The 26,410-nt window shown below is 31.1% G+C and overlaps 1 protein-coding gene across 4 annotated transcripts in view; it reads left to right on the top strand.

Annotated features, from left to right (window-relative positions):
* Nucleotides 1-26,410, top strand: part of gek (serine/threonine-protein kinase gek) — a 215,917-nt gene that overhangs the window by 25,775 nt on the left and 163,732 nt on the right. For all 4 annotated transcript variants that reach the window (XM_075356769.1, XM_075356771.1, XM_075356770.1 and 1 more), the window contains 5 exons: nucleotides 948-1,028; nucleotides 14,865-15,013; nucleotides 16,655-16,805; nucleotides 16,936-17,079; nucleotides 17,948-18,070. In XM_075356769.1, coding sequence (XP_075212884.1) covers nucleotides 948-1,028; nucleotides 14,865-15,013; nucleotides 16,655-16,805; nucleotides 16,936-17,079; nucleotides 17,948-18,070 — 648 coding nt within the window. The remainder of the gene's footprint in view (nucleotides 1-947; nucleotides 1,029-14,864; nucleotides 15,014-16,654; nucleotides 16,806-16,935; nucleotides 17,080-17,947; nucleotides 18,071-26,410) is intronic.

Raw genomic sequence — 26,410 nt, 5'->3', positions numbered from 1 at the left:
ATTGCAGTATTCAGGTTTTTAAAAAATCAACTTTTTGATTTTTGGAATGCTTTCTACCTTCAGGGATGAGTAAAATCTTAATACCGTCAAATAAGTTCAAGCCTTCTTCAAAAACTATTTAGGACTCTTTTCACTAATTTTTTTATTGAAAAAAAATTAAAACTTTTTTTACTAAAGTGTTCAGCTTAAAAAACTCAATGGAGTCATGGAGTTATAGAGTTTTGTTCCCTTGCTCTTCAGACTTCTAGACTTCTTTAATTAAAAAAAAATATAAATATTGCAGTTTTGAACAGTCCTTTTTCAAAGCAATTCTACCTTTAAGGAAAATTAACTTTCTACATTAAGTTAATTAGATTTTTTTGTGTGATTTACTAAAGTATCACTTCTATGCTTAATAAAAGTTTTTTTTTTTAAATTGTACTATTTAACTGATTGGTCTTCATATTTTTTTGTAGAAGTCACGCTGATTAATTTTTTATTTTGGCTATCAGGGTATCTGGGTGAAGCCAAGTATTGCTACCATTATTAAAAAATAAAAATATTTGAATGCAAATGAACTGTAATAAAACCTAGTGAAACTGTGTGATCTAATCGTAATTGAAGATAAAATGTTTGAGATTGGTGCCTTTAGATTCTAGTTTCATTTGCCTTTTTATTTCTTCACATTATGTACTGTTGTTTATGCATGATCTTGGGCTGTACTTTTCACAAAAAAGATTTCTTTTTGTAAAAATACATATGACAAATATGTATCTTTTAGTATGCTTTAAGTGTTGTTCAGTTTTAAATTACTTACTTCATTTTCATCTTTTAAATATTACAATTTACATTACGATTTTTTGTTTATGTTTATGATTTCAAGATTAACATTTTTTTAAATATTTTTGGTTTCCTTTATAATGGTAGCATTTTTTTAAAGTTGCTTTTCTTTTTTTCTGCATTTTTAGGAAGAACGAGATGTTCTTGTTTATGGAGACAGGAGGTGGATAACGAACTTACACTTTGCTTTTCAAGACGAAAACAACCTTGTAAGATTCCTACTTATTATTTTTTGTTATAACATTTAATGTTCTCATGAAATAATATTGTATTCACTTTATCTTTTACTTATTTTAAATTTAAATTATAATAAAAAACTGTCACAGCTTAACAGTCTACATTAAGGCTCCTAGAGTTTCTAAATCTATTCTGGAAAACTGAAGCAACAACAAAAAAGTAGATTAGTGACCTAATCCCTCCCTGCCAAATTTTAGTCATTTCTTAAGCGAATTTTATATATTACATTGTTCTTATTATTCTAAAAACAATGTTGTTAGAAAAGAAAATAGTAACATTAATGGGTCATTCTGTGTCGCATCAACAAGATCACAAACCAACCGACTAGGATTTTCATGAAATATGTTATGAATTAACTTAACTGTTGATAGAATGAAGAGAAAATACTGAATTTCAGATCTCCGTCATTTATCGTTTTGTTTTTAGAGCCCTTCAAATTTGCTGGAAAATAACAAATTTTGACTTATGGCAGTAGGGTTAGGTCAGCATAACTTTGTTATTTATTAAGGTAGAATGATATACTTGGACTTACTTTAAAACTTGTTTGATGCTCTTTTGTATGATATAAAAACAAGCCTATGTTTACAAAAATCTTTATTTCAAGGTCACTTGGACTTTTCACTTTGAATTTCAGAAAAAACAGGTCTTCAATCTTTGTATGAAAACTATATTTTATTCATCATTATCTTATAAAATAGATGTGCAAATTTAAAACTGGGATTGCATTAGGATCAAGAGAAAAAAATAAAATGTGTCAATGTTTTAACAAAAAAGCCTCTTTTTGTGGGTTTTGAGGTGGTAAAAATACTTTGCAAATTTTTGTTGGCAGAACTTGCAAAATCAAATAAAATGTCTTGCAAATAGAAAATAAAAGTAGTGAGTTAATATGTTCATTTATTTTGTCTAGTAATAAGAAATAATATCTCAACTCATTCAGATGACCACTAATAATGTAATGTGACGACTCAGTGTAATTAATACAAATTGAAAGACAAAATTGAAGCTTACTATATAATCAGCTTAGTCATAGTCTGTGCCCATTGTTTTAGTGTAAACAATATTAATTATGACTTGAAATATTTAATTTATGTAAATAATTTATTTGCAGAATAACATTATATAAGAAACATCACGGTTTTAATATGCCTGCCCTGAAGTCAAGATATTCAGTGTTCATTTATTAATTGCTAAGTTTTGTAGTTACATTTTTTCCCCATCTAGTCTACAGTTATAGAAAAGAGTATGATAATCAGTCTAATTTCAGTATATGCGGTTTTCACCACATATTTATGTTTTGACACCAAGGAACCCAAAAAACCAAAAAAGTGGATGGAAATTTTCTGGATGTTTGTATATATACACGCATGCGCGTGTGTGTGTTCGATGTTAGGTGTTGCACCCTAATATCTCCAGAACTACTTGACCAATTTTGACTAAAAATGTGTAAGTTACTTCCATGATATGAACATTGTTGTTATTCAATTTACAACTTAAAAGTTCAAGGGGGTGAGGCTGTCCAACAAGGTTGCCCTCAGTATCTCGAGATTTTGCCTAATTAAGGTCTTATTTTTCTTAGGCACATTTGTTAACAATTAAATAATATTCAAAAAAACATTATTGTAAAATTATATCCCCACCCCAAAAAATGCTCTAAATAAATTAGTTGCCAAGTGTGTATAAAATGACATTAATACCCGCTCTCACCAGGAGTGCTAGTGTAGCACTGATGTACAGCTGCTTTACTTGTCTGCTATGTAGTAACATCCCTTGTGAGTGATAGAATTAAATAAATGAATAATATTTAAAGTGTAAAAAAAGTATTTAAAGTGGTTGCTAGTACCGCCACACCCCCCACGAATGAAATACAGTATGCAGACGTGCTTTAGTTGTGTGTGTGTAAGCCATGCATTAGAAAAAAGCCACATGGCGGGAAAGTCCTAAACTGTGTTGGCAGATTTTTTTTAAAGTTAGGTATCTTTTAAAGTATGGCAACTTTTTACAATAATAAATGTTGTAATCAATTTTAAGAAGTAGGTCAAAAATGTTACTCAGAATTTAAGAAAAGTGTTACATTGGATGAAAGAAAAAATCCAAGTTTAAAAAGTTATTGAAAGATTTGTGATAAGTGATGGAAAAAAATTGCTTCAATTAGTAATTAAGCTTCAGAAGAAGAAACAGATGATGGTGAAGAAGCCTTTTATGATAAAACAAATTATGAATTAGACAGGCTCAATGAGAGTCTTGTGAATATTGGGGAATCAAAAAGATTCCATAATACCATAAAATCAAAAAGATTACAAGAGAAAACATACCTGCCAAAAACATTGCAAAAATTGAATTATAAATGAGCGAAAAAATATTCAGTGTAGCTAGTAAAATTCTGATACTTCATCTGAAGTTGAAACTGATAGTGAAATCTTGGTATTGTTGAAAGAAAATTTTAATTGTAAAATGGATAGAAATCTTATAACAACAATTCTTACTCTTCTTCCACAAAGTTGGAGCATAAAAAAAGTGCAAGATGAAAAGTACTTCTGAGGAAGTAACAATTACATGATACGACAGGCACAACAACTAGTTAAAGAACAAGGGATTCTGTCATCAGCAAACCCTAAACCTTGAAAGGTTTTATTGAGGCGTTTATTGAAAAATTATCAATTTTCATTCGCCATTCATTCATTCATTGCTTCTCAGCAGTCAAACTTCTTAAAAAATGTAAAAACCTGAAATTGAACTCAGAATCACATTATGTGACTTTGCTGAAAATTATTCATTTGTGCTACAAGATAAAACACAAGGATTTCACTGGAACAAGCAACAGGCTGCAGTTCATCCTATTGCTATTTATTTTATAAGCCAAGAATTTGCAGACACTTTAAGTGATAATTTAGTTGTTATGTCTGACTGCCTTAAGCACGAAGCAGTATCATTTTACCTTTTTCAGAAAAAAACTAATTCAGTTTTTAAAAGAAAAGTGTAATACATTAAATAAACAAATTTACTTCTCAGATGACTCAATATCAGAAAGAAGAAAAGTATTTACCGCCTTGTTTAGCAAAAGCGGTGATAATCCCAGGTACTCAAAAGTTGCATGCTTCTTTACCAGTCAGAAAAGGATATATTAAAACAAAAATTATTTCCAACAATGAAGAATATGAACAACATAAAGTTTTGCATGTAACAGAAGTTGGTTTTCCTGAAATTTCTGATATAAAAGGTTTTGTCATGTACATTTATGATGGTGCTTGGTGATTGGCTTGTGTATTATCTACAAATGAATTGACAGAAGAAGTGGAAGTAAGTTTTCTTCCAAACTCCAATCTACATCTCCATCTCCTTCTTATGTTTTTCCAGCACACAAGTGATATTCTAATACTACCTTGACAGGAAGTATTAATGAAACTGCTACTGGACACACTTATACATTACCTGAAAAAGAAACTACTCAGGCAAATGAAAAACTCTCAGCAAAGTAATCAGGTATTTCAAATAAGCACATAAACATTCTTTTAAAATTTAACTCAATACTAATGTTATTGGTATAATTAAGTAGCAATAATTGAAAGTGAATGAAAATATCAGATTACATTTATTAAATCATTAGATCCCTGTCACAGCTTCACCTGTGCTATATGGTTATTTGTGTTTCCTGTAGCAGTCAATCTTTTATTTTATGTTTTTTAGTCAAGTAACTGGAGGCAGGTGCAGCCTGTCACACATACAGTTAACAGTGGCAATGGTTGCGTTGGTTGAGCCACAGTACCATATTCCTTTGTACACCTTAAAAAATTCAAAATAAAAAAAACCTGAAAATGGCTTTTAAATATTTATCTGAAGAGTATTTGCAAGCCCAAATCTACTGAATATCTTGTTTAGTATACTCAGAAATGGGTAAAATTTGCAGTTGTTCAAATTTTTTTTTTTACCTTTTTTCATTCCATTTTTAGGTTGAATAACAAAAATCTAGAAATTGATTTATTGATGTCAATAAATCAATAAAGAATTCAGTTGAATTCTTCTTTTGTTACCGAGAATTTAAAAAATAACAGCGATTCAAAAAAAATTAAAAAAATCCATTTTAAACCTTGAAACTTGGAATTAAAAAGAAAACTAGAGGTACGGTTTTAGATATTCATAATCATTCAGCTCAAACCCAGCTTACACAGTGATAGACACTCAGCAGTTCACAATTCATTAAAGCTTTTGCTTCAACTGGCAAATCTCCACTATTTTATATATATATATATATATATATATATATATATATATATTCCGATCAACCCAAGTACAGAATTGATAAAATATAATAGGATGACACCTGCCTTAATCCATAAGCCAAACAAGAGTGCATTCACGAGTACCTCGCATCATCAGTTGCTTTATATAATTTTTCAAATTGTTCGTTGCAAATTACACATTAAAATTAAAAACCCTATACTATACATAGATTTAAAAATTGGTAAAATAACTTTTTTAATTAAATCAAAACAGAAATAAAACTAAATATTTTTTTAATTCAAAAATTTTAAATAGTAAATTAAAATTAAATTTGCATTTATATAAAATATGAAGTCATTAATAAAATTAAAAGTAAAAAAAAAAAAAAATTAAAATTCAGTAAAAATAAAATAGAAGTCCATGTAGACTGGCTAGCCAAAGTTATGTAACTTTTTTATTTTATTTTTATTATTGATTTTAATTTTGACTTTAATTTAAATTTATAAATGACTTCATATTTTATATATATTCAATTTTTAATTTACTCTTTCAAATTTTTGAATTTAAACAAATATTTTATTTCTGTTTCAATTTAATTGAAAAAATCTTTTAACAATTTTATCTTGAAATCAAAATTTATGTAAACATAGGCATGTATTATTTTTATTATCTTTTGTGACCACATGGGTTCACTTAATCAGTCTGTTATGCAAGTCTTTTCAATTGTACTGTTTGGGCCTTGCGGTTTTCCCAGTACGTTTTCACATGTTCCGATCTTTGTGCCTTTTCTAGTGTTGAAAATGTTTGTGTTGTGAATTTACTTTTTGTGAGTGTGAAGCGAGGGTTTTTACCCTTGATTTTCGTGTTTAATTTTATCTTACCTGTGGTGTCTACTGGTATAAGGCCAGTTGCCTTCAGATCCTTTTTTATTTCTCTTATCCATCTGGATCGTGTCTTGTTGTTTTTCGAGTCGAGATTGCACTGTACTAGCTGTTTCAGAAGTCTCGAATCTTGCATCCTCATCACATGTCCAAAGAATCCTAGTTTCCTCTTACGCATGGTATAAGTGATGAATTCTACCTCTTCGTACATGACTTTGTTGGGCACAATCTACTACTGCCCATCTTTCTGGTAATTTTTATTGATGCAGGTTCTTCTGATTCTTCTTTAGTTTTCTAGAGTCTGCTTGTCTTTGATTGTCCATTTTTATGGAAGAGTGTTTCTGCTGCGTTTCTTCTGGTTTTATAACTGTGTTGTAGTGTTTAATTTTTGCATTTATTGATAGGCATTTTTTATTGTAAGTGTACCAGGTTAATTTTTGAGCTTTAACTAGTTTGTTTCTTCTTATTTGGATTGATGTTTTTTCAGTTAGGTTGTTTGTGACTATTTCTCCAAGGTATTTAAATTGGGTTACTATTTTGATGTTATTACTGTTTATGTTTACTTCTTTTATTCAGGTTGGTTGGTGCACAATTTCTGTCTTTTCAGATGAAATTTTGAGGCCAATTTTATTTGGAATGTTTTGAAGTTGTAATATCTATGATTTAGCTTGATGTTTGCTAGCAGTGCCAAGTCGTCGATGAAACCAAGACAGTTTGTTTTAATTTTTTGGTCTATTTTTACTTTTGGAGACATTTTTTGAACCATTCCCTAATTACCAGTTTTAGAGCACAGTTGAATAATGGTAATGGGAGCCCATTGCCTTGGCGCAGTCCTGTTTTGATCTCCAAAGGTTCTGAGAGCTCGACTTTGAATCTTACCTTTGATTTAATGTTTGTGAGGGTCAGTTTTATCATATTTATTAATTTGATATGTAGTCTGAAGTGTCTTAGAATTTTTATTAGGGAATCTCTTTGTATTTAATCATAAGCTTTTTTGAAATCTACAAATGTTGTCACCGTGCCTCTGTTTCTTTTCTTGTTGTAATCCATTATTAGCTAGAGGCTTATGATCTGGTCTGGACAGCTCCTCCAGGACCTGAAACATCCCTGGTATCTCCTAGTCCTTTCTCGAGTTGTGGACTGATCCTTTTGAGGATGATTCTTGAAAGGATTTTGTATGTTTTGTCTAGGAGTGAGATTCCCCTGTAATTGTTAGGGTCTGTTTTGTCCCCTTTTTTGTGTAGCGAATGGATGAGGGCTGTTGTCCAGTGTTCTGGTAGTTCTTTGATCCACATGTTGATGAAGGGGAATTTTTGTTAATCTACCTGCATGTTTCCAGATCTCTACAAAAGTCTGATCTCCTGCTTTTTGTAATTCTTCATCTTACCCAGTGCTTGGTAGACTTCTTTTATTGTAGGAGTGTTGATGTTTTCTGGTGGTGTTATTGCGGTGTATGTGTTGAAGTTTAGGAATTCTGTCAGTTCTTAACAATTTAGGAGTTTGTTGAAATATTTAGCTAGGATTTCCACATTGTCTTTATTGTAATGGGCCAGTTTACCATTTTCATTCTTTATTAGTAATGTTGGGGGTTTGTATTTTTAGAGCTGATTTTTGAAGGTTTTGTAGTAGTCTCTCAACTGTGTTTTAGTGACTTCTATTGTCTTCAGAGTGTCTGTATGGTGTCTTTTTATTCCCCTTAGGATTTAGGTGGTTTCTTTTCTTTGTTTTACTAGATTTTGGAAGTATGTTTCTGATTTTTGGGATTGGTGAAATAGTCTTGCTTGATGTGTTTTTTCCACTGTTTCTTCACATTTGCTGTTACAACATTAATGTTTTTTACGGAATTTTATTGGGGCTAATTCTTTTGCAATTTGTTTAATGTTTTTTACTAGATCTTTGAGTTTATCCGTGATTGTTATTTTTTCAGTTGCTTTTTGGTAATTTTCATTCTTGATTAATTGGGTAGGGTCCATTTTTCTTCTAATCTTAGGGGTTTGGTTTTGTTGCTTTCTTTGGGGAGTAAATTTAACTTTAATTTTGATTACATAGTGATCTAAGCCTGTGTCTACTCCTCGGAAGACTTTTACGTTATTGATCTCCTTGTGGTGGTGTTTGTTCATGAAGATATGGGCTAGTTGCCATTCTCCTTATTGTAGTCGGGGTATTTCCTGTTTTTGATGTTTCCTCTTGAAATATGTGGATTTTGAGATAAGGTTGTGGTTTCTGCAGAGATCGATGAGTCTTTGTCCATTTTTGTTTGTTTTTTTTTTTTTTTGGCAAGCCATTTTCCGATGATGCCATGGTATCTTCTTTCTCTGCCTAATTGAACATTGAAGTCTCCGATTAATTGTTTAATGTGGTTTTTGGGGCTGTTATTTATAGTCAGGTTGAGTAGATTCCAGAACTTTTTTGTTTCTTTATGGCCTTTTGGAAAGTTATTTTTATTATTAGTGGGTGCATAGGTGTTTCTTACAGTATAAATTTTATTAGATGCTTTTACAATGATTGTTGAGATTCTTGGAAACTGTGACTTCCAATACTTGTCTGGAGTTTATTATTTTGAGGCTGACTAAAAAGCCTTTTCCAAATTGTGGGACATTTTTCATCATTCTCTTCCCAGGTATATATTTTTAGTCTATATCCTTGAGATTCTATGGGTTCTGGTTGGTGTTTCTTATTTCCTGCAGACCCATGATGAGAATTTTGTGTTGGTCAATTAGGCCAGTTATTATTTTTAGTTTACCAGTCTGCATGAACGAGTTTACGTTGTGTGTGGAAATGTGGATGATTAGCTTTGGTTTGACTTTTGACTATGGATTTTTCTTTTCCGTGTGTGTAATGTTGGGGCATTCAAGTGCTTCCAATTGCATGTTATCTTCTAAGTGGCAGCCTACCGTATGCGAATGCTGCCTTCTCTGAACTCTGGTGTTGCTTGGTTCAACCGGTAGAGTATTAAAAGACTTTTCATGGTTGAGTGTCAAGGGGTCACCTGCAGTGGGACTAGATCCTGAGTTACAGTTCTAGATGTGATCTAGTGAGATAATATTGAGTACTGATTTGATGACAAATGAAGTTGTGAAGTTTTTTAGATTCAGTTCACCAAAAAAATTTCTCTATTTATTCGGATATATCCAGGTGCACCTCATGGAGGCTCAATCCAACTTTTGTTAAAGTTGTTATTTTGTGGAGTATTTCAAAACGCATAGCGATAGAATCATTGTAATAAGGATAAAATCAAAACCTAAACCGACAACGATTGTTAACGTTTATATGCCTACAAGCGCCCATGATGATGATGAGGTAGAGTGTGTATACGAAGAGATTGATGAAGCAATTAAACACGTAAAAGGAGATGAAAATTTAATAATAGTTGGAGATTGGAATGCAAGCATTGGAAAAGGCAAGGAAGGAAATATAGTGGGTGAATACGGGCTGGGCAAAAGGAATGAAAGAGGGGACCGACTTATAGAATTTTGCACGAAGTATAATTTAGTAATTGCCAACACCCGATTTAAAAATCATAATAGAAGAATATACACTTGGAAAAAGCCAGGCGATACTGGAAGGTATCAGATAGATTATATCATGGTTAAGCAAAGATTTAGAAATCAACTCGTTGACTGCAAAACTTACCCTGGAGCAGACATTGATAGCGACCATAATTTGGTGATAATGAAATGTAGATTGGGGTTTAAAAACCTGAAGAAAAGGTGTCAGATGAATCGGTGGAATTTAGAGAAGCTTGAGGAAGAGGAGGTAAAGAAGATTTTTGAGGAGGACATCGCAAGAGGTCTGAGTAAAAAAGATAAGGTAGAAAATGTAGAAGAAGAATGGGAGAATGTTAAAAAGGAAATTCTTAAATCAGCAGAAGCAAACTTAGGCGGAATAAAGAGAACCGGTAGAAAACCTTGGGTTTCAGACGATATATTGCAGCTGATGGATGAACGTAGAAAATATAAGAATGCTAGTGATGAAGAAAGTAAAAGGAACTATCGGCAATTAAGAAATGCTATAAACAGGAAGTGCAAACTGGTGAAAGAAGAGTGGATTAAAGAAAAGTGTTCAGAAGTGGAAAGAGAAATGAACATTGGTAAAATAGACGGAGCATACAGGAAAGTTAAGGAAAATTTTGGGGTACATAAATTAAAATCTAATAATGTGTTAAACAAAGATGGTACACCAATATATAATACAAAAGGTAAAGTCGATAGATGGGTGGAATATATTGAAGAGTTATACGGAGGAAATGAATTAGAAAATGGTGTTATAGAGGAAGAAGAGGAAGTTGAGGAGGATGAAATGGGAGAAACAATACTGAGATCTGAATTTAAGAGAGCATTAAAAGATTTAAATGGCAGAAAGGCTCCTGGAATAGACGGAATACCTGTAGAATTACTGCGCAGTGCAGGTGAGGAAGCGATTGATAGATTATACAAACTGGTGTGTAATATTTATGAAAATGGGGAATTTCCATCAGACTTCAAAAAAAGTGTTATAGTTATGATACCAAAGAAAGCAGGGGCAGATAAATGTGAAGAATACAGAACAATTAGTTTAACTAGTCATGCATCAAAAATCTTAACTAGAATTTTATACAGAAGAATTGAGAGGAGAGTGGAAGAAGTGTTAGGAGAAGACCAATTTGGTTTCAGGAAAAGTATAGGGACAAGGGAAGCAATTTTAGGCCTCAGATTAATAGTAGAAGGAAGATTAAAGAAAAACAAACCAACATACTTGGCGTTTATAGACCTAGAAAAGGCTTTCGATAACGTAGACTGGAATAAAATGTTCAGCATTTTAAAAAAATTAGGGTTCAAATACAGAGATAGAAGAACAATTGCTAACATGTACAGGAACCAAACAGCAACAATAACAATTGAAGAACATAAGAAAGAAGCCCTAATAAGAAAGGGAGTCCGACAAGGATGTTCCCTATCTCCGTTACTTTTTAATCTTTACATGGAACTAGCAGTTAATGATGTTAAAGAACAATTTAGATTCGGAGTAACAGTACAAGGTGAAAAGATAAAGATGCTACGATTTGCTGATGATATAGTAATTCTAGCCGAGAGTAAAAAGGATTTAGAAGAAACAATGAGCGGCATAGATGAAGTCCTACGCAAAAACTATCGCATGAAAATAAACAAGAACAAAACAAAAGTAATGAAATGTAGTAGAAATAACAAAGATGGACCACTGAATGTGAAAATAGGAGGAGAAAAGATTATGGAGGTAGAAGAATTTTGTTATTTGGGAAGTAAAATTACTAAAGATGGACGAAGCAGGAGCGATATAAAATGCCGAATAGCACAAGCTAAACGAGCCTTCAGTAAGAAATATAATTTGTTTACATCAAAAATGAATTTAAATGTCAGGAAAAGATTTTTGAAAGTGTATGTTTGGAGTGTCGCTTTATATGGAAGTGAAACTTGGACGATCGGAGTATCTGAGAAGAAAAGATTAGAAGCTTTTGAAATGTGGTGCTATAGGAGAATGTTAAAAATCAGATGGGTGGATAAAGTGACAAATGAAGAGGTATTGCGGCAAATAGATGAAGAAAGTAGCATTTGGAAAAATATAGTTAAAAGAAGAAACAGACTTATAGGCCACATACTAAGGCATCCTGGAATAGTCTCTTTAATATTGGAAGGACAGGTAGAAGGGAAAAATTGTGTAGGCAGGCCACGTTTGGAGTATGTAAAACAAATTGTTGGGGATGTAGGATGTAGAGGGTATACTGAAATGAAACGACTAGCACTAGATAGGGAATCTTGGAGAGCTGCATCAAACCAGTCAAATGACTGAAGACAAAAAAAAAAAAGTTATTTTGGAGAAAAGTTACAAAGTCTGATCCTAAACATTATGTTTGGCTTGTTGTAATTCATATGAAAGAACATCAAATAAGCTTTAAAATGAGACCAATCTTATCATTCTACCTTAAATAACAAAGTTATGTTGACCTAACACTACTGCCGCAAGTCAAAATTTGCCATTCTCCAGAAAATTAGAAGGGCTCTTAAAAACGAAACAGTTTATGATAGAGATCTGAAATTCAGTATTTTCTCATAACTTTATCAACAGTTTATTCATATCAAATTTCATGAAAATTCCAGTTGATCAGGTTGTGGTCCTTGTTGATTTAACCCTCACAGCAACCTCAATGACCCTCACAGCAGGTATCAAGAAATAAGTCTTATACGCCTATTACAGAATTTGTTCTCAAGTTTAAAAAGTTTAGTAAATAATAAATTCAAAAAATGTAGTAGAATTTTGGAATAGCTATTTTTTTATCTATTGGGGTTTTCTCTCTTATTAGTCCAGTGTTTGATGGTGAAAAATAGAGTATTACCCCAGAATTCTTTCAGACAACATCGATTTTCATGAAAATTTGTTAAGGTTATCTAACCCTCTGCTTCAAAAGTTACATGTTCATGATGTGTGGTTTTTGTTTTTTGGGGGTGAAGACTACTTGTTAAAAAATTCAAAACCATAGATTTAAACGTTTCATAGATTGAAATCATGTGTAAATATTAGAATAAACATTATTTTATGTTGTGGATTATAATTTATGATGTTTTACTATGTTTCAACCCTTGGAAACCACCTCTTATGATGAAATGAAAAAATATTAGTTTTCAGCAGTTTGAAATGTTTTAATGGTGCATTTGTAATGAATTAAAATCCCTTTACTGTTTATGTTATAATTTATGATTTGTTGCAATGTTTTAACCCTTAATAACATCATCTCTTATGAAAAAAAATATATTATATACATTAAAATAAATTATATTATATTATTATACATGTAAGTGTTTTTTAGCTCAAAATTATTTAAATGTGTAGAATAAACATTGTTCCATATAACCTTTAGAATCCACCCTAATGATGAAAAAAACTTTTCAACAACTTAAAGTATTTATTTTAATGGTGCATTTATAATGAATTATAAACTTTTTACAGTTGTTAATGTAATTTATTGCAACATCCTAAACCTTATAAACCGGCCTCTGAAATTTACAAATGCTCTGAAACTGTTGAGAATATAAAAATTTCACCGAAAGAATTCATTTGGTTTTTCAATGTAAATTTCCTTAATTTTTAAGTTATCCAATCGCTCAAAAAACCATTTTTCAGGTAATTTCAGAGGCTACAATACATGTAAAGTTCAGATTCCTTGAGCTTTACGTTTTTGAAATTTTTTAGTTTAAGGGCTTGGGGAAGATGGTCTCAAACTCAAATGCAAACTTCTAACGATAATATCTCAATCAATTTTTATTCTACAGAAATAAAAAGAAAACCAAAATTTTCATTAAGAAAAAATTAAATTTTTGTACTGAAGCATCTTTTTTACTATTTTCTTTAGTTTTTGAATTATTGTTAAAAAATACAGTTTTTTTAGACATTTCAAAAAAATTTTCAAATTTGAATCCGTCTTTTTTTCAAATCTAGGCATTCCAAATTGGTCAAACTTCTAGATCTTATCATTAGTACTTAAATAAAGTAAATTGTAAAAGGTTTACGTTCAATTCCAGTTTTTGTGGAAAAGTCATTTGTTTCATTGCTGATTTTTCTCTCCATAAAGCAAGACTACCATTTTATTTTCATCATAACTCCATTAGTTTTCATGCTAATGAATTTTACCAAAGCTAATTTTAAAGTTCTTTTCAAGCACTTTGAAAAATGTCCTATAAGTTTTCCTCAAAAACGTTTCCGTTTTTACGTTACTTAATGTTGAAAGGTTTGACTTAGTTTTCAGTGAACAAAAAGTTACCTTCAATGAGGCATAACGTGATTCGTATTGCATCTACAGAAAAAAAAAAAACAATCTTAAGCTTCATTTTTTCTAATAATATTTTTTTCCTTAAAAGATGAGTTATTCAGAAAAAATTGTTCAATGGTTGGATTAAAAATCACAAATAACTCAAAAAGTATTGACTACAAAAAATCTTTATAGAACATTCTTTGCACTATTCTCTAATTACTGTCCAAATTTCACTTCAATCGGTTTTGTCTGAAAGAATTCTGAGCGAAAAACTGACAAGCACTGGACTATATTTCAAAATAATTTTTAATACTTACATTATAAAATTATAAGTGATCTAATAAAAAACGAATAAATAAATAAAAAAAGACACTGAGAAGCTTCTTTTCTGTCCCGGATTATCTATAATGATTGTAGATCATTGTAATGATTTCAGATGAATAGTATATTGATTATTAACTTATTAATGATGGATTGTTAAAGGTCATGAAGGCTTATCTCACTGTTATATAATCCTTATCATGTAATATTGTTGCTACCTTCATGCAGTTAATCATCACATCACATTTGTAATTGTATTTGTCTGATGTTTATAAACTTAAAATAATATTTAATTTAGGTTAGTAGGCAAAATGAAAGAAAACTGTTAGGAGAGAGTTAGATGTAGTACTGTCAGGATTACTTGGTGTAAGGAAAATGAGATAATGAGGAATTCTTAACTGTAACCATTAACTAAAGATTGTGATTACAGATCTCTGAAGATTTGCCCAATTGTTTTTTGTTTTTTTTTAATGTTATAAAAGTCTTATATGCATTTGGCTAGAGAATGTTGTGTTACATATTTGTTGATGACACCACCAAATGTGTAATAAATAAATTTATAATCTATTCTGAATTTTTTAGATAAGAATTTTGGCTTATAATATTTTGGTTTGAATTTCTTACAGTATTTAGTTATGGATTACTATTGCGGCGGTGACCTCCTAACGTTACTTAGTAAATTTGAGGATAGACTGCCTGAGGATATGGCACGTTTTTATATAGCTGAAATGGTGTTGGCTGTTAGCTCAATTCATAATCTTCGATATGTTCACAGGTATGTTTGACAATCAAAAATGTACTGGGTAACTTCAGTTCAGTTTTTTAGTAGTTTATGGGTATGTTCAGAATTATTTAAAAACAGAAAAAAAGGAACTTTTTTCCTAGAATGCTTGTCAGTTGGCATGTCATTTTTATTTATCCAGTAGTTATTCTATTATCTACAGGAGTATTTTTATTTTGTAAATGTCTTTGGGGGCATTGCTTCCAGAGTGTTACTTCTAAGCATATATTACATTATGTTATGGGACTGAAATGGAACAGAAGCACACTATGCTTGATTAAAACATTGTTGCTATGATTTTGCCAGAGTTAGCTCATCATATTAAAATGACAGTGGTGTATCTGGGTTTGGTGAACTTGGAACATTACATCAGGATTAAAATGTAATACCTATGCTTGATTGCTAATTATCAGATAGGACCAGCACCATTATTTTTAAGCAAAGGAGGAGGTGGTTGAGTAATAATCATATGGTTTTTTTATGGTCAGTGGTCAGTGAAGGATTGATCTGCTGCATATTTCATATTTGTCATATCTTAAATTAATTGTGACTTGTCACTTGTTCCATTTCTTCTATTTGATTATGAGTATTAATTGTTATAATTATGTGTCAATTAAGATTTAGAAAAATAAAATTTTTGTGTACTTTTTAATACTCATAATTAAAAAAAAAGAAATGGAACAAGTAAGTTTTTAGAAAACAATAAAACAGTATTATTTGAATTCAGCCACATTATTGACGGCTAAATTTCATTGAGAAATAACTGTATAACATCAGTACCTATGGATGATGGACAGATTTGTATGAAAAGGCTAAGTAGTTTTTACTAAAAAAAGATTATTACTCCTTTAAAGAATTCCTTTTCTTCTGAATTATAAATTAGTTTGGTAGTTATAGGCTTAAGATTAGAGGATTACGGAGAGGGAAAATGATTATTACTGTACAGTTTCTCTGTTGAGAATTATTACCAAATTCAAAAATTGTTAATTTAAATTAGGATTTCATGTACTGATGCCTGTTCTTTCTAGATTAATCTTATAACTACTAAATTCACAACACCATTTTTACCTCGTGCTTTTTTACCTCCTTTATGCACTATTTTTACCGAGAGTTAAAAATGATGCTGTGAATTCATCATATTACCATTTTTTTTTAGCCCAACTTGAATCAACTGTTATGGCCTTAAGGCCATAGCAGTTCAAGGCAAATTTGAATCTTTTTGCTATAAAAACAGTAATATTGATAATGAAGTCTTTCTGTTTATTCAGAGAGTTGATTAATCATTTTATTTTAGATAAGTAACAGAGTTTGGGTTTGGTTTTCAGTTCCTGCTAGCAGTGGTTGCATTTCACTTAGTGTTATATTTTAGTGGGATTAAATTAAATATAAAATAAATCTAGTTTTCTGATTTCTTCGTTTATTGATAAAATTGCATCAGTACATTATAAGTTGTCAATCTTTTTCCTGTTTATGAATACTAGAGTATAAATCAAACAATTTGATTAATATATGACAAAAAATATCTTTATATTAAAAACTTTCATACCTGGAGATTAAAGAAAATTTTGGACTCATTCACTATATGTGTTCACTTTTAAATTGTGTTTGCTTAAGTAAGTTTATTTTTCTTTACAGGGATATTAAGCCAGATAATGTGTTATTAGATGCAAATGGACATATTAGGTTGGCTGATTTTGGTTCTTGTCTTAAATTATTTGAGGATGGAACAGTACAAAGTAATGTTGCTGTTGGTACTCCTGATTATATATCACCTGAGATTTTAAGGGTAAGTTAACTGTATTTTTCCTTATAATAGACAAAATTAATGGAATTAATATTGTTTTATGTTTTTTACCTTTTTGTGTTGCTAACTGAATTATTACAACATTACATATATACTGTTATTATTTTTGTAGGCAATGGAAGATGGTCAAGGCAGATATGGTCCAGAGTGTGATTGGTGGTCATTAGGTGTTTGCATGTATGAAATGTTGTACGGTGAAACACCTTTCTATGCTGAATCACTTGTTGAAACATATGGAAAGATAATGAACCATAAGGTAGGTTAAAACATTTTTAAAGTAAATTGGATTTATTTATGATAGAATCTGAAAAGTAATTTTTAAAGTAGGTTAGCAATTATGTTGTTCAAGTTACTTTAACTAAAGGCATCATTAAATGTTATTACAAACACCTTTATATTTAAATTATTTTGGAATATTTTCAAAAATTAATAAAAGTAAAGTGTATAGTGTGATAAAAGTTGAAAACTATTTCCACTTAAAGTGGAAATAAAGTTTCAATTTGAAAATAAAACGATAGAATTCCAGTTTTCAGGAATGAGGGCTATTTTAGCTTTATTATTAGTTTCTTGCTTATGGGTTAATACATTGAAGTAATAATAATAGAGTTTTAAGTAGTTCAAAATCTTAGGAATTAAACTCTTCATTTTAGATGTGAAAGATTTTTATCATTTTCTGCTAAATTCTGATAAAAGTTTCAAACTTTTCCTGCTTCTGACACATCTTATAAACATTCCAGATTAAACCACATGTTAGAGTAAATTAAATGGCCAAGCAGAAAAATTATCTCAAATTGATGTGGAAAGTTGAAGACAAATCCTACCTATGCACACAACATGATCCACAATGCCAGTATGACAAGTAATTCTGTTTATAATAGTCAAGCCTTTTATGTCATTCTTTTATATTTATATATGATTCTTTTATTCCATTTGTGTTGTGTGATTAATATATCTTCAAGTGTTACATAGGATTTGTTAAAAGCTTATGGTAGTAGTATTGGGCATGATTGAAGCTAAATTGCCTTTAGGCTGAACTTAATGCATATATAAATACGAATTTTATTATTATTGTAGTACTATTTTTAAAAATTTTTATTGATTGCTGGTTTTAATTTTTTTGGCAGAACTGCTTTGACTTTCCTTCTGAAGCAGGTTATGAAGTATCTGATGAAGCCAAAGATTTAATGAAGAGACTGATCTGTAGTGCTGAATTCAGGCTCGGACAAAATGGTGTTGATGATTTCAAGGTAATTTTTTTTAATTGCATTATAATGAGTGAGCAACATAAAACGAACCCATAATGAAACTGCTACGCAACACTATGAAAGACTCACACAACTAGTGTGACTAGTGGGTGTATATGTTACTACTGATTGTTGCTGCCATTTGTCAGCTGGTTACTGTCGGTGCAGTATACGTTTTGTTGCAGTGTAGTTGTGTTTGTGTAAAATGTCTTATTCAATTCAGGAGAGGATAGCTATAGTTGAGGCCTATATTCGTTTTGGATCATTTGAAGAATCACATCAAGTATTTAAAGAAAAATGTCTGATTGCCTGTATTCCAGTGAAGAGCAGCATACACAATTTAGTTCAAAAATGGTGTACAACAGGCTCGGTTTCAAATGCAAAATGAAATAAGCAGACTTCTGTTAGGCCTCCACAGGCCAGTACCGATATTGAAAGAATTACTGCCAGTCCAAAAAAATCACTTCGCAAGTTATCTCAACAAACTGGTGTTAAATAAACATCTTGTAAAATTCTTCATGAATTAAAATTTAAACCATACCATGTTACTACTGTGCAACATAAGTGAAGGAGACAGACAAACCAAAGCGATTTGATTATTGCAACTGGCTTCTCAAAAACATTGTTGGTGGACAAGTATACCTGATATCATATTTCATGTCAGATAGCCATGGTTTCATTTATCCGGCCATGTTAATTTGCAGAATATGAACTGAAGGTGAACACTCTACAAGAAACCAACGCAATTGATAAAAACGTTTTGCGTCAGATGACTGTCAATATATTCTTTCAAGCACAGAAGTGTATCGATGCCCAGGGTGGTCATTTTGAACAACTTTTGTAACAATAAGGTAAATAAATGCAACATTTAAATTACATTTTATGTTTTTCTTATTTAACTTTATCCGTATCATTTATAAAATTTCATTCCAACATAACCTACTGATACTGCAGTGGTTACGTTATGGGTTCGGTTTTATGTTAATCACACTGTCTTATCTAAATCACCCTAAATGAAACATAAATTTCCAGTTAATTTGTACAGTTTTAATTAAATTTAAAATGTATTAAAATATATATATTAATTTACATTTAACAATTAATAATTTTTTATATTTAATAATTTTTTAAAAATTATTTTTAAGCTGTTATTTGAACCATGAGGATTCTTTTTTCAGCGCCTTGTAAAGGTCATGATGTTTCATGGGCTTTGTCATTAAAGTGATATACAATCTGCTTACAAACTCTTGCTGTGTTTACTCTTAAAAGTAATATGTTAACAATGTTTTAAACTGGCATAAATTTTCCTCATTTAAAAAATACTTTTTTTTTTTTAAAAACTTTGCCTGTTTCTGACACATCTTATAGATATTCCAGATTAAACCACATGGTAGTGTAAATTAAATGGTCAAGCAAGAAAAAAATTATCTCATTTGATGTGCAAAGTTCAAGAATAATCCCCCTTGCATTTTCTTCTAACAGACTTGTTTCATCATTAAGTAGCTGTTGATTTTTATACTCTCTATACCCTTTCATAATTTGTTTTTGTTATTTTCTTATCTGGAAACTGCAGATTCTTCAGCACTGCCAGAATCATGTTGAGTCCACAATTCTGCAAATTTTTAATGATTAATGATTTTAAATGTCCCCTTGCAAGTAGTGGTTCAATAGAATCATACAGGCATTTATTTTTAAACTTTTATAGATGCTGAATACCTTTTCCCTTAAAAAATTATGATTATACAAATTTTTTAGTGGGTATTTTATTGAGTGTCTTTACTGGTTGCAAACATACTCATATCCATAAGATAACACACTTTAAATGCATTGCATTTCTCTATCTTTTAATTTTTGTTAACTGTTTAAGGTAATTAGCAATATGGATTTGCCATTATCCCATAATATGTTTATGAATTGTAGTTAATTTTACTTCTAAAGAAATCGTTTTTCTTTACAAATTTTTGAAAAACCTAATTTATCTTCAACATTAAACAACATGAAAATATCATAATATAAATTAAATTTAATAACATTGTGAAATAAAAATGATACAGTTACAAAACTAAAAAAGACCATTCCATGTCAGATCAACAAGGTGGATAGCTATTCACAACCTGACCAGCTGGGATTTTCATGAAATTTGTTATGAATTAACCGTTAATAGAGTTATGAGATAATACTGAACTTCAGATCTTTGTCATTTATCATTTTGTTTTTAGAGCCCTTCAAATTTGCTGGAAAATGGCAAATTTGACTTGTGGCAATAGTGTAGGTCAACATAACTTTGTTGTTTATTAAGGCAGAATGATAAACTTGGACTTACTTTAAAACTTATTTGATGCTCTTTCATATGATATAAAAACATGCTTATGTTTATATTTGACCTTTGACGTTTGACCTTGAATTTCAGAAAAAACAGGTCTTTAATTTTTGTATGAAAACTATGTTTTGTTAATCATTATCTTGTAAAATAGGTGTGCAAATTTGAAACTGGGGTTGCATTGGGATCAAGAGAAAAAAATAAAATGTGTATCAATGTTTTAACAAAAAAGTCTCTTTTTGTGGGTTTTGAGGTGGTAAAAATACTTTGCCAATTTTTGTTGGCAGAACTTGCAAAATCACAAATAAAGTGTCTTGCAAAAAGAAACTAAAAGTAATGAGTTAATATGTTGCTCATTTATTTTGTCTAGTAGTAAGAAATAGTATATCTCAACTCAAATGACCAATAATAATGTAATGTGATGACTCAGTGTACTTAATACAAATTGAAAGACAAAATGCATTGAAGCTTACTATATCATCAGTTTAATCATAGTCTGTGCCCATTGTTTTAGTGTAAACAATATTAAATATTACCTAAAATATTTGATTTATGTAAATAATTTATTTGCAGAATAACATGATATAAGAAAGCTTGAGCACTGTATAAATATGCTTGCCCTGAAGCCAAGTTATTCAGTGTTTGTTTATTAATTGCTAAGTGTTTGTGTAAAAAAACCTACAGCTTTTTTCTAAAGTTAGGTATCTTTTGAAGTATGGCAACATTTTACAATAATAAATGTAATCCATTTCAAGAAGTAGGTGATAATAATGTTACTAAGAATTTAAGAAAAGTGTTATCATAGATGATAGAAAAAATTCAAGTTTAGAAAGTAATTGGAAGATTTGTGATAAGTGTCAGAAAAAATTTGCCTCAATTACTAATGAAGCTTCAGAAGAAGAAGCTGATGATAGTGTAGAACTCCTTTATGATGAAACAGATTATGCATTAGACAGGCTCAATGAAGTCTAGTGAGTATTGGGGAATCACCTGTAAACTCTAAAAGATTGCTAGAGAAAACATATCCTGCCAAATAGATTGCAAAAATTGAGTTATCAATGAGTGAAAAGATATCCAGTGTAGCTAGTAAAAACTCTGAAATTTCATCTGAAGTTGAACCTGATAGTGAAATCTTAGTATAGTTGAAAGAAAATTTAATTGTAAAGCGGATAGAAGTCATAAATTAACAATTTTTAATAATTTTTAATATTTTTCATAAATTAACAATCTTCTTCCATGAAGTTGGAGCATCAAAAAGGTGCAAGATGAATTCTCAGGAAGTAACAATTACATGATACAACAGGCAAAATAACTAGTTAAAGAACAAGATTTCTGTCATCACTGAACCCTAAATCTGGAAAGTGTCTGGATCAAAACATACTTTCATGTATTCAGGCGTTTTATAAATCAGATGATGTAAGTTGTCCTATATGGTTATTTGCGTTTCCTGTAGCGTTCAATCTTTTTACTTTATGTTTTTTAGTCAAGTAACTGGAGGCAGGTGCAGCCTGTCATACATACAGTTAATAGTGACAGTGGTTGTGTTGGTTGAGTCACAGCGCCGTATACCTTTGCACACCTTAAAAAATTTGGAGTAAAAAAACCCGAAAATGGTTTTTAAATATTTATCTGAAGAGTATTAGCAAGCCCACATCTACTGAATATCTTTAGTGTAGTCAGTAATTGGTAAAATTTGCAGTTGTTCAACATTTTACTGTTTTTCCATTTCTAGGTGGAATTACAAAAATCTAGAAATTGGTTTATTGACATGAAAATTATTCTCACCAAAAATCAGTTGAATTCTTCATTTGTTACAGAGAATTTAAAAAAAATAACAGATAAAAAAAAAGAATTCAAAAATCTATTTAAAACCTTGAAACTTGGAATTTCAAAAAACTAGTGGTTGGGTTTTAGATATTCATAGTCGTTCATTTCAAACCCAGCTCACACGGTGATAAGACACTCAACAGTTCACAATTCATTAAAGTTTGTGCTTCAACCGGCAAATCTCCACTACTACAAATATGTACATATATTTTAGAGATTTCAGGATGACATACATCCAAAGACCTTCTCAGTTATACCAAGAAACATGGGTAAAAATTTGTTTGCGCTTGATCAGCTAGCTTTGCTGTTTCTCCTGAACAAATAAAAACCCTCTTCCCTTTTATATAATAGTGCAGATATATAGATTACTTTATTTAATATAAATTTAATTCTATTATTCTGTAATATTCATTCCATTGATTTGAATTATTCAGTTGAAACCCTGTTCACAGTTCATTAATTCAATTCATTCAAATTTGTGCAAATCATTTTCCCGCAAATCTCGACGACTACATATATATGAGGGTTTTTTTTTTCAAGGTCCGATCGGTCGTGAAATAAAAACCCGTGCAAAAATTGGTTGAACCTTTGCGCATATGTGTTGCGCAGCGTCTCTAGTATGGCCTTCAATCACGCTGCGTCACTTCGATTAGTTCTGAACATACAGCTAGCACGTAAACATGTCTACAACAATAGCATCTCCTGTCAAGTGTGAAGTGTGTGCGGAATTCGATTTCTTCAGGCTGAGGGGTGTAATGCAGCTGAAATTCATCGACGAATAAGTAATGTGAATGGTGAAACTTCAATGAGTGACAGCAAAGTGCGACAATGGTGCAGGAACTGTAAAGCTGGACGTACAGATGTTCATGATACAGGCGGTCAGGGAAGGAAGCGAGTGTCAACCGATGATCTCGTTGAGCGAGTGGATGAGGCAATTCGAGAAAATCGTCGGTTCATAATTTCTGTATTGAGTGATTCGTTTCCTGAAATTTCAAGGTTAGCTCTCTACAGCATTGTGAGTGAGAGACTTCAGTACCGCAAACTGTGTGCGAGATGATGGGTTCCCAAGATGCTGTCCGACCATCACAAAACAATGAGAATGGACGCCTCCCTAATGTTTCTCCAGTGCTACCACAATGAAAGAGAAGATTTTTTGAACAAAATTGTCACATGGGATGAGACATGGGTCCATTTCGAAACTGAAGAAACAAAAGAACATTCCAAATGGTGGATGCATTCTCAGTCTCCCAGTAAACCAAAGAAGTTCAAGCGAACCTTCTCCAACAGAAAGTGTATGGCTACTGTGTTCTGGGACTGGAATGGAGTTCTCTTGGTGGAATTCATGGAACGTGGCACGACCATCACTGCAGCCTCATACTGCGTGACTCTTCAACGTCTACGAAGGGCAATTCAGAATAAGCGGAGAGGAATGTTGTCATCAGGCATTGGTTTTCTCCATGACAATGCTCGGCTGGAAACTCCTGCAGCGTTTTTGTTGGGATCATCCACCATACAGCCCGGACTTGGCTCCATCCGATTTTCACCTCTTTGCTCACATGAAACGTTGGCTAGGAGGACAATATTTTGGCACAGACATCGAGCTGCAGACCAGCGTAGAAACATGGCTGAACACACAGGCGTCGTCTCCGTTCTATGACGAGGGTATTGGAAAGTTGGTACAACGCTATGAAAAATGCCTAAATAGGAGTGGCGACTATGTACAGAAATAGCGTAACTAACTATGTAAGTACTTCTTACAAATAAAAAATTTTTTATTTTCACTGTGGTTTTAATTTTGTGGCCGATCGGACCTTGAAAAAAAATAACCCTTGTATATATTTTTTGTAAATATTTTGAGATGAAATTGTCTAAAAATTCTCTTAGTTACGCCAAGAAACACGGGTAAAAATTTGTTTGCAATTGATCAGGTAGTATTTTGTTCATCCTGAACAAACAAAACCCTCTTCTTTATTTATAATATTGCCAATTATTATTAATAACTATTCTTATTAAGAAACATTTCTTTGAAAAATTAATCAGTACATTAACATTAATCAATACACAAGTACTGTTGATGCATTTTATCAGACTGTTGTTAAAATTAATACAGTTTAAAATAATTATCTAAAATAACAGCTACTGGAATGAAACAGTTAATTTAAGATTGTATCAAACTTTAATTTGAAATTTTTATTGATTTGCCTTAACTCTTTGTATATTATGTAACATTGTAAGACTCAAATTGTCCAAATCATAAACACCATAACTGTAATTATTTAAAGACCTGCATTATTATATTTTAATTATTAGTTGTACAATTATTATTTATATTATTGTAGCTTCTTGTGTTAGGAGAAGTGAGTCTTCAGAATTATATTTTATACATAATTATGCTTTAAATTTGAGTTTTTTAGATCAGTAAAAATGTATGAGATTTATTGTTTCACTTTAAATTATTAACTTAATTTCACTTATAAGCATAAAGTGTAATAATTTTCAACCTCACTTTGACTTAATTAATATTCATTGCAATCTTGTTATAAAATTAATTAGAAATTTTAAAAAAAGTAAATTTTGTTAAAACCAACACATTTTATTTTTTATCTCCTGTCAGCCAGTTTGATCTTCCAACGTGTTCTTGGCCTTCCAAAAATGGTTTGTGCCAGCGGAAAACTTATGCTCTTGATAAGCAATGTTCCCTATAGGCCTCTTTCAACTTTTCAAAGGTCACACTCGCAGATTTCCCAAGTTTAACACAAAACTTGATTGCACAACGTTGCTCTAAATTCCAATGCTCCATTTTCGTAACAAACAAAAACACAACTTTGCTGATGGCGCTGTCAAAATAATGTTGGCTGAACAGAGTTGAAACTCGTACTGAGCTAGTGGAAGGGATGAACAAATCGGTCTAGCACAGACCGGTAGACACAGCTTTGCCAGGTCGCTCGCAGTATTATTAATCTCATTACTTTTCTCACACACTTCATATGATGCATTGTTTCTAGAACAATTAAAAAATAAAACATTCCAGTAATGTTAGATGTAACTCCAGAAATAATGTTAGGTTTCTCCAGAAATAATCCCTAGTCTGACTACCATCATTTTTGATCTGCTTGAAGTGGGATGTGTATGTGTATATAAATATTTATATACATAACTAGCATTTCCTGTTGTGGGTTCGCTTGTGAAATACATAATCGGAATTTGAACACTAATACAGAATTAGTTTCTTAACATCAAGCTTATCTTATTTTTTGAATTATAAAAAATAAGTAATTATTCAGAAATACAAAGTATCATAAAAAGAAATAAACACAAAAAGTACGAAATGTGCATGAGGTCAGAAAGAATTCTATGCTATAGAAGGATTCCTGTCTGGCCAGGGGGCTTGCCCTCTTGACCCCCTGTGTTCATTAAACTCATTCTTATGAGAATAATAATGATAAATTAAAAATTAAAGCCTGTTCAGTTTGAAAAAACTATCAGTGTATTGTAATTTCTTCAGAGCAACAGTTTGATCAGTACAGGATCCAAAACTTTAGATGATCTGAAGAATGTGGGTTTCAAAATAGTTGGCCTCCATCTTATAAATAGCAGTTGCAGCTGGTTATCCATCCTTCACACAGATAAAATTGTATTTTGCTGTTTCTTAGTGTTACTCGACCACTAGGAGGTGACCATAATTGTTTTTTTTTTTACTTTATTTATTAATTTTTTTAAAGTTTTTTAGTCAAGTAATCAGAGGCAGGTGCAGCCAGTTGTGTCACATACAGTAACAGTGGAAGTGGCTATATTGGTTGAACCACTGTGCCATAAATCATTGTACCCCTTAAAAAGTAGAAATTGAAAAAACTCAAAAATAGTTTTTAGATATTTGTCTGAAGAATATTTGCAATCCCAAATCGAGTGAATATCTCATTTTGTACTGCCACAAATAAGGAAAATTTACAATCATTGTTCAAAATGTTACCTTTCTTCACATATTTCAAGGTCAGATTTTGAAAAATCTAGGAATTTCTGTTTAGTTATTCACATGATTACACACACCAAAAATGAAGTTGATATCTTAATTTGTTACTGGAAATTAAAAAATGTAGAATTCAATGTTACTCCATTTCTTCAACTTGGAATTTCAAAAAATCCTTTCTTAGTGCACACTTACACTATAAGATGAACTTGTATAAAACTTTTCACCA

Source organism: Lycorma delicatula, chromosome 2, assembly GCF_047948215.1.
Source record: "Lycorma delicatula isolate Av1 chromosome 2, ASM4794821v1, whole genome shotgun sequence".
In the NCBI taxonomy this organism is placed as follows: Eukaryota; Metazoa; Arthropoda; class Insecta; order Hemiptera; family Fulgoridae; genus Lycorma; species Lycorma delicatula.
This window is presented reverse-complemented; position numbering and strand designations above follow the sequence as displayed.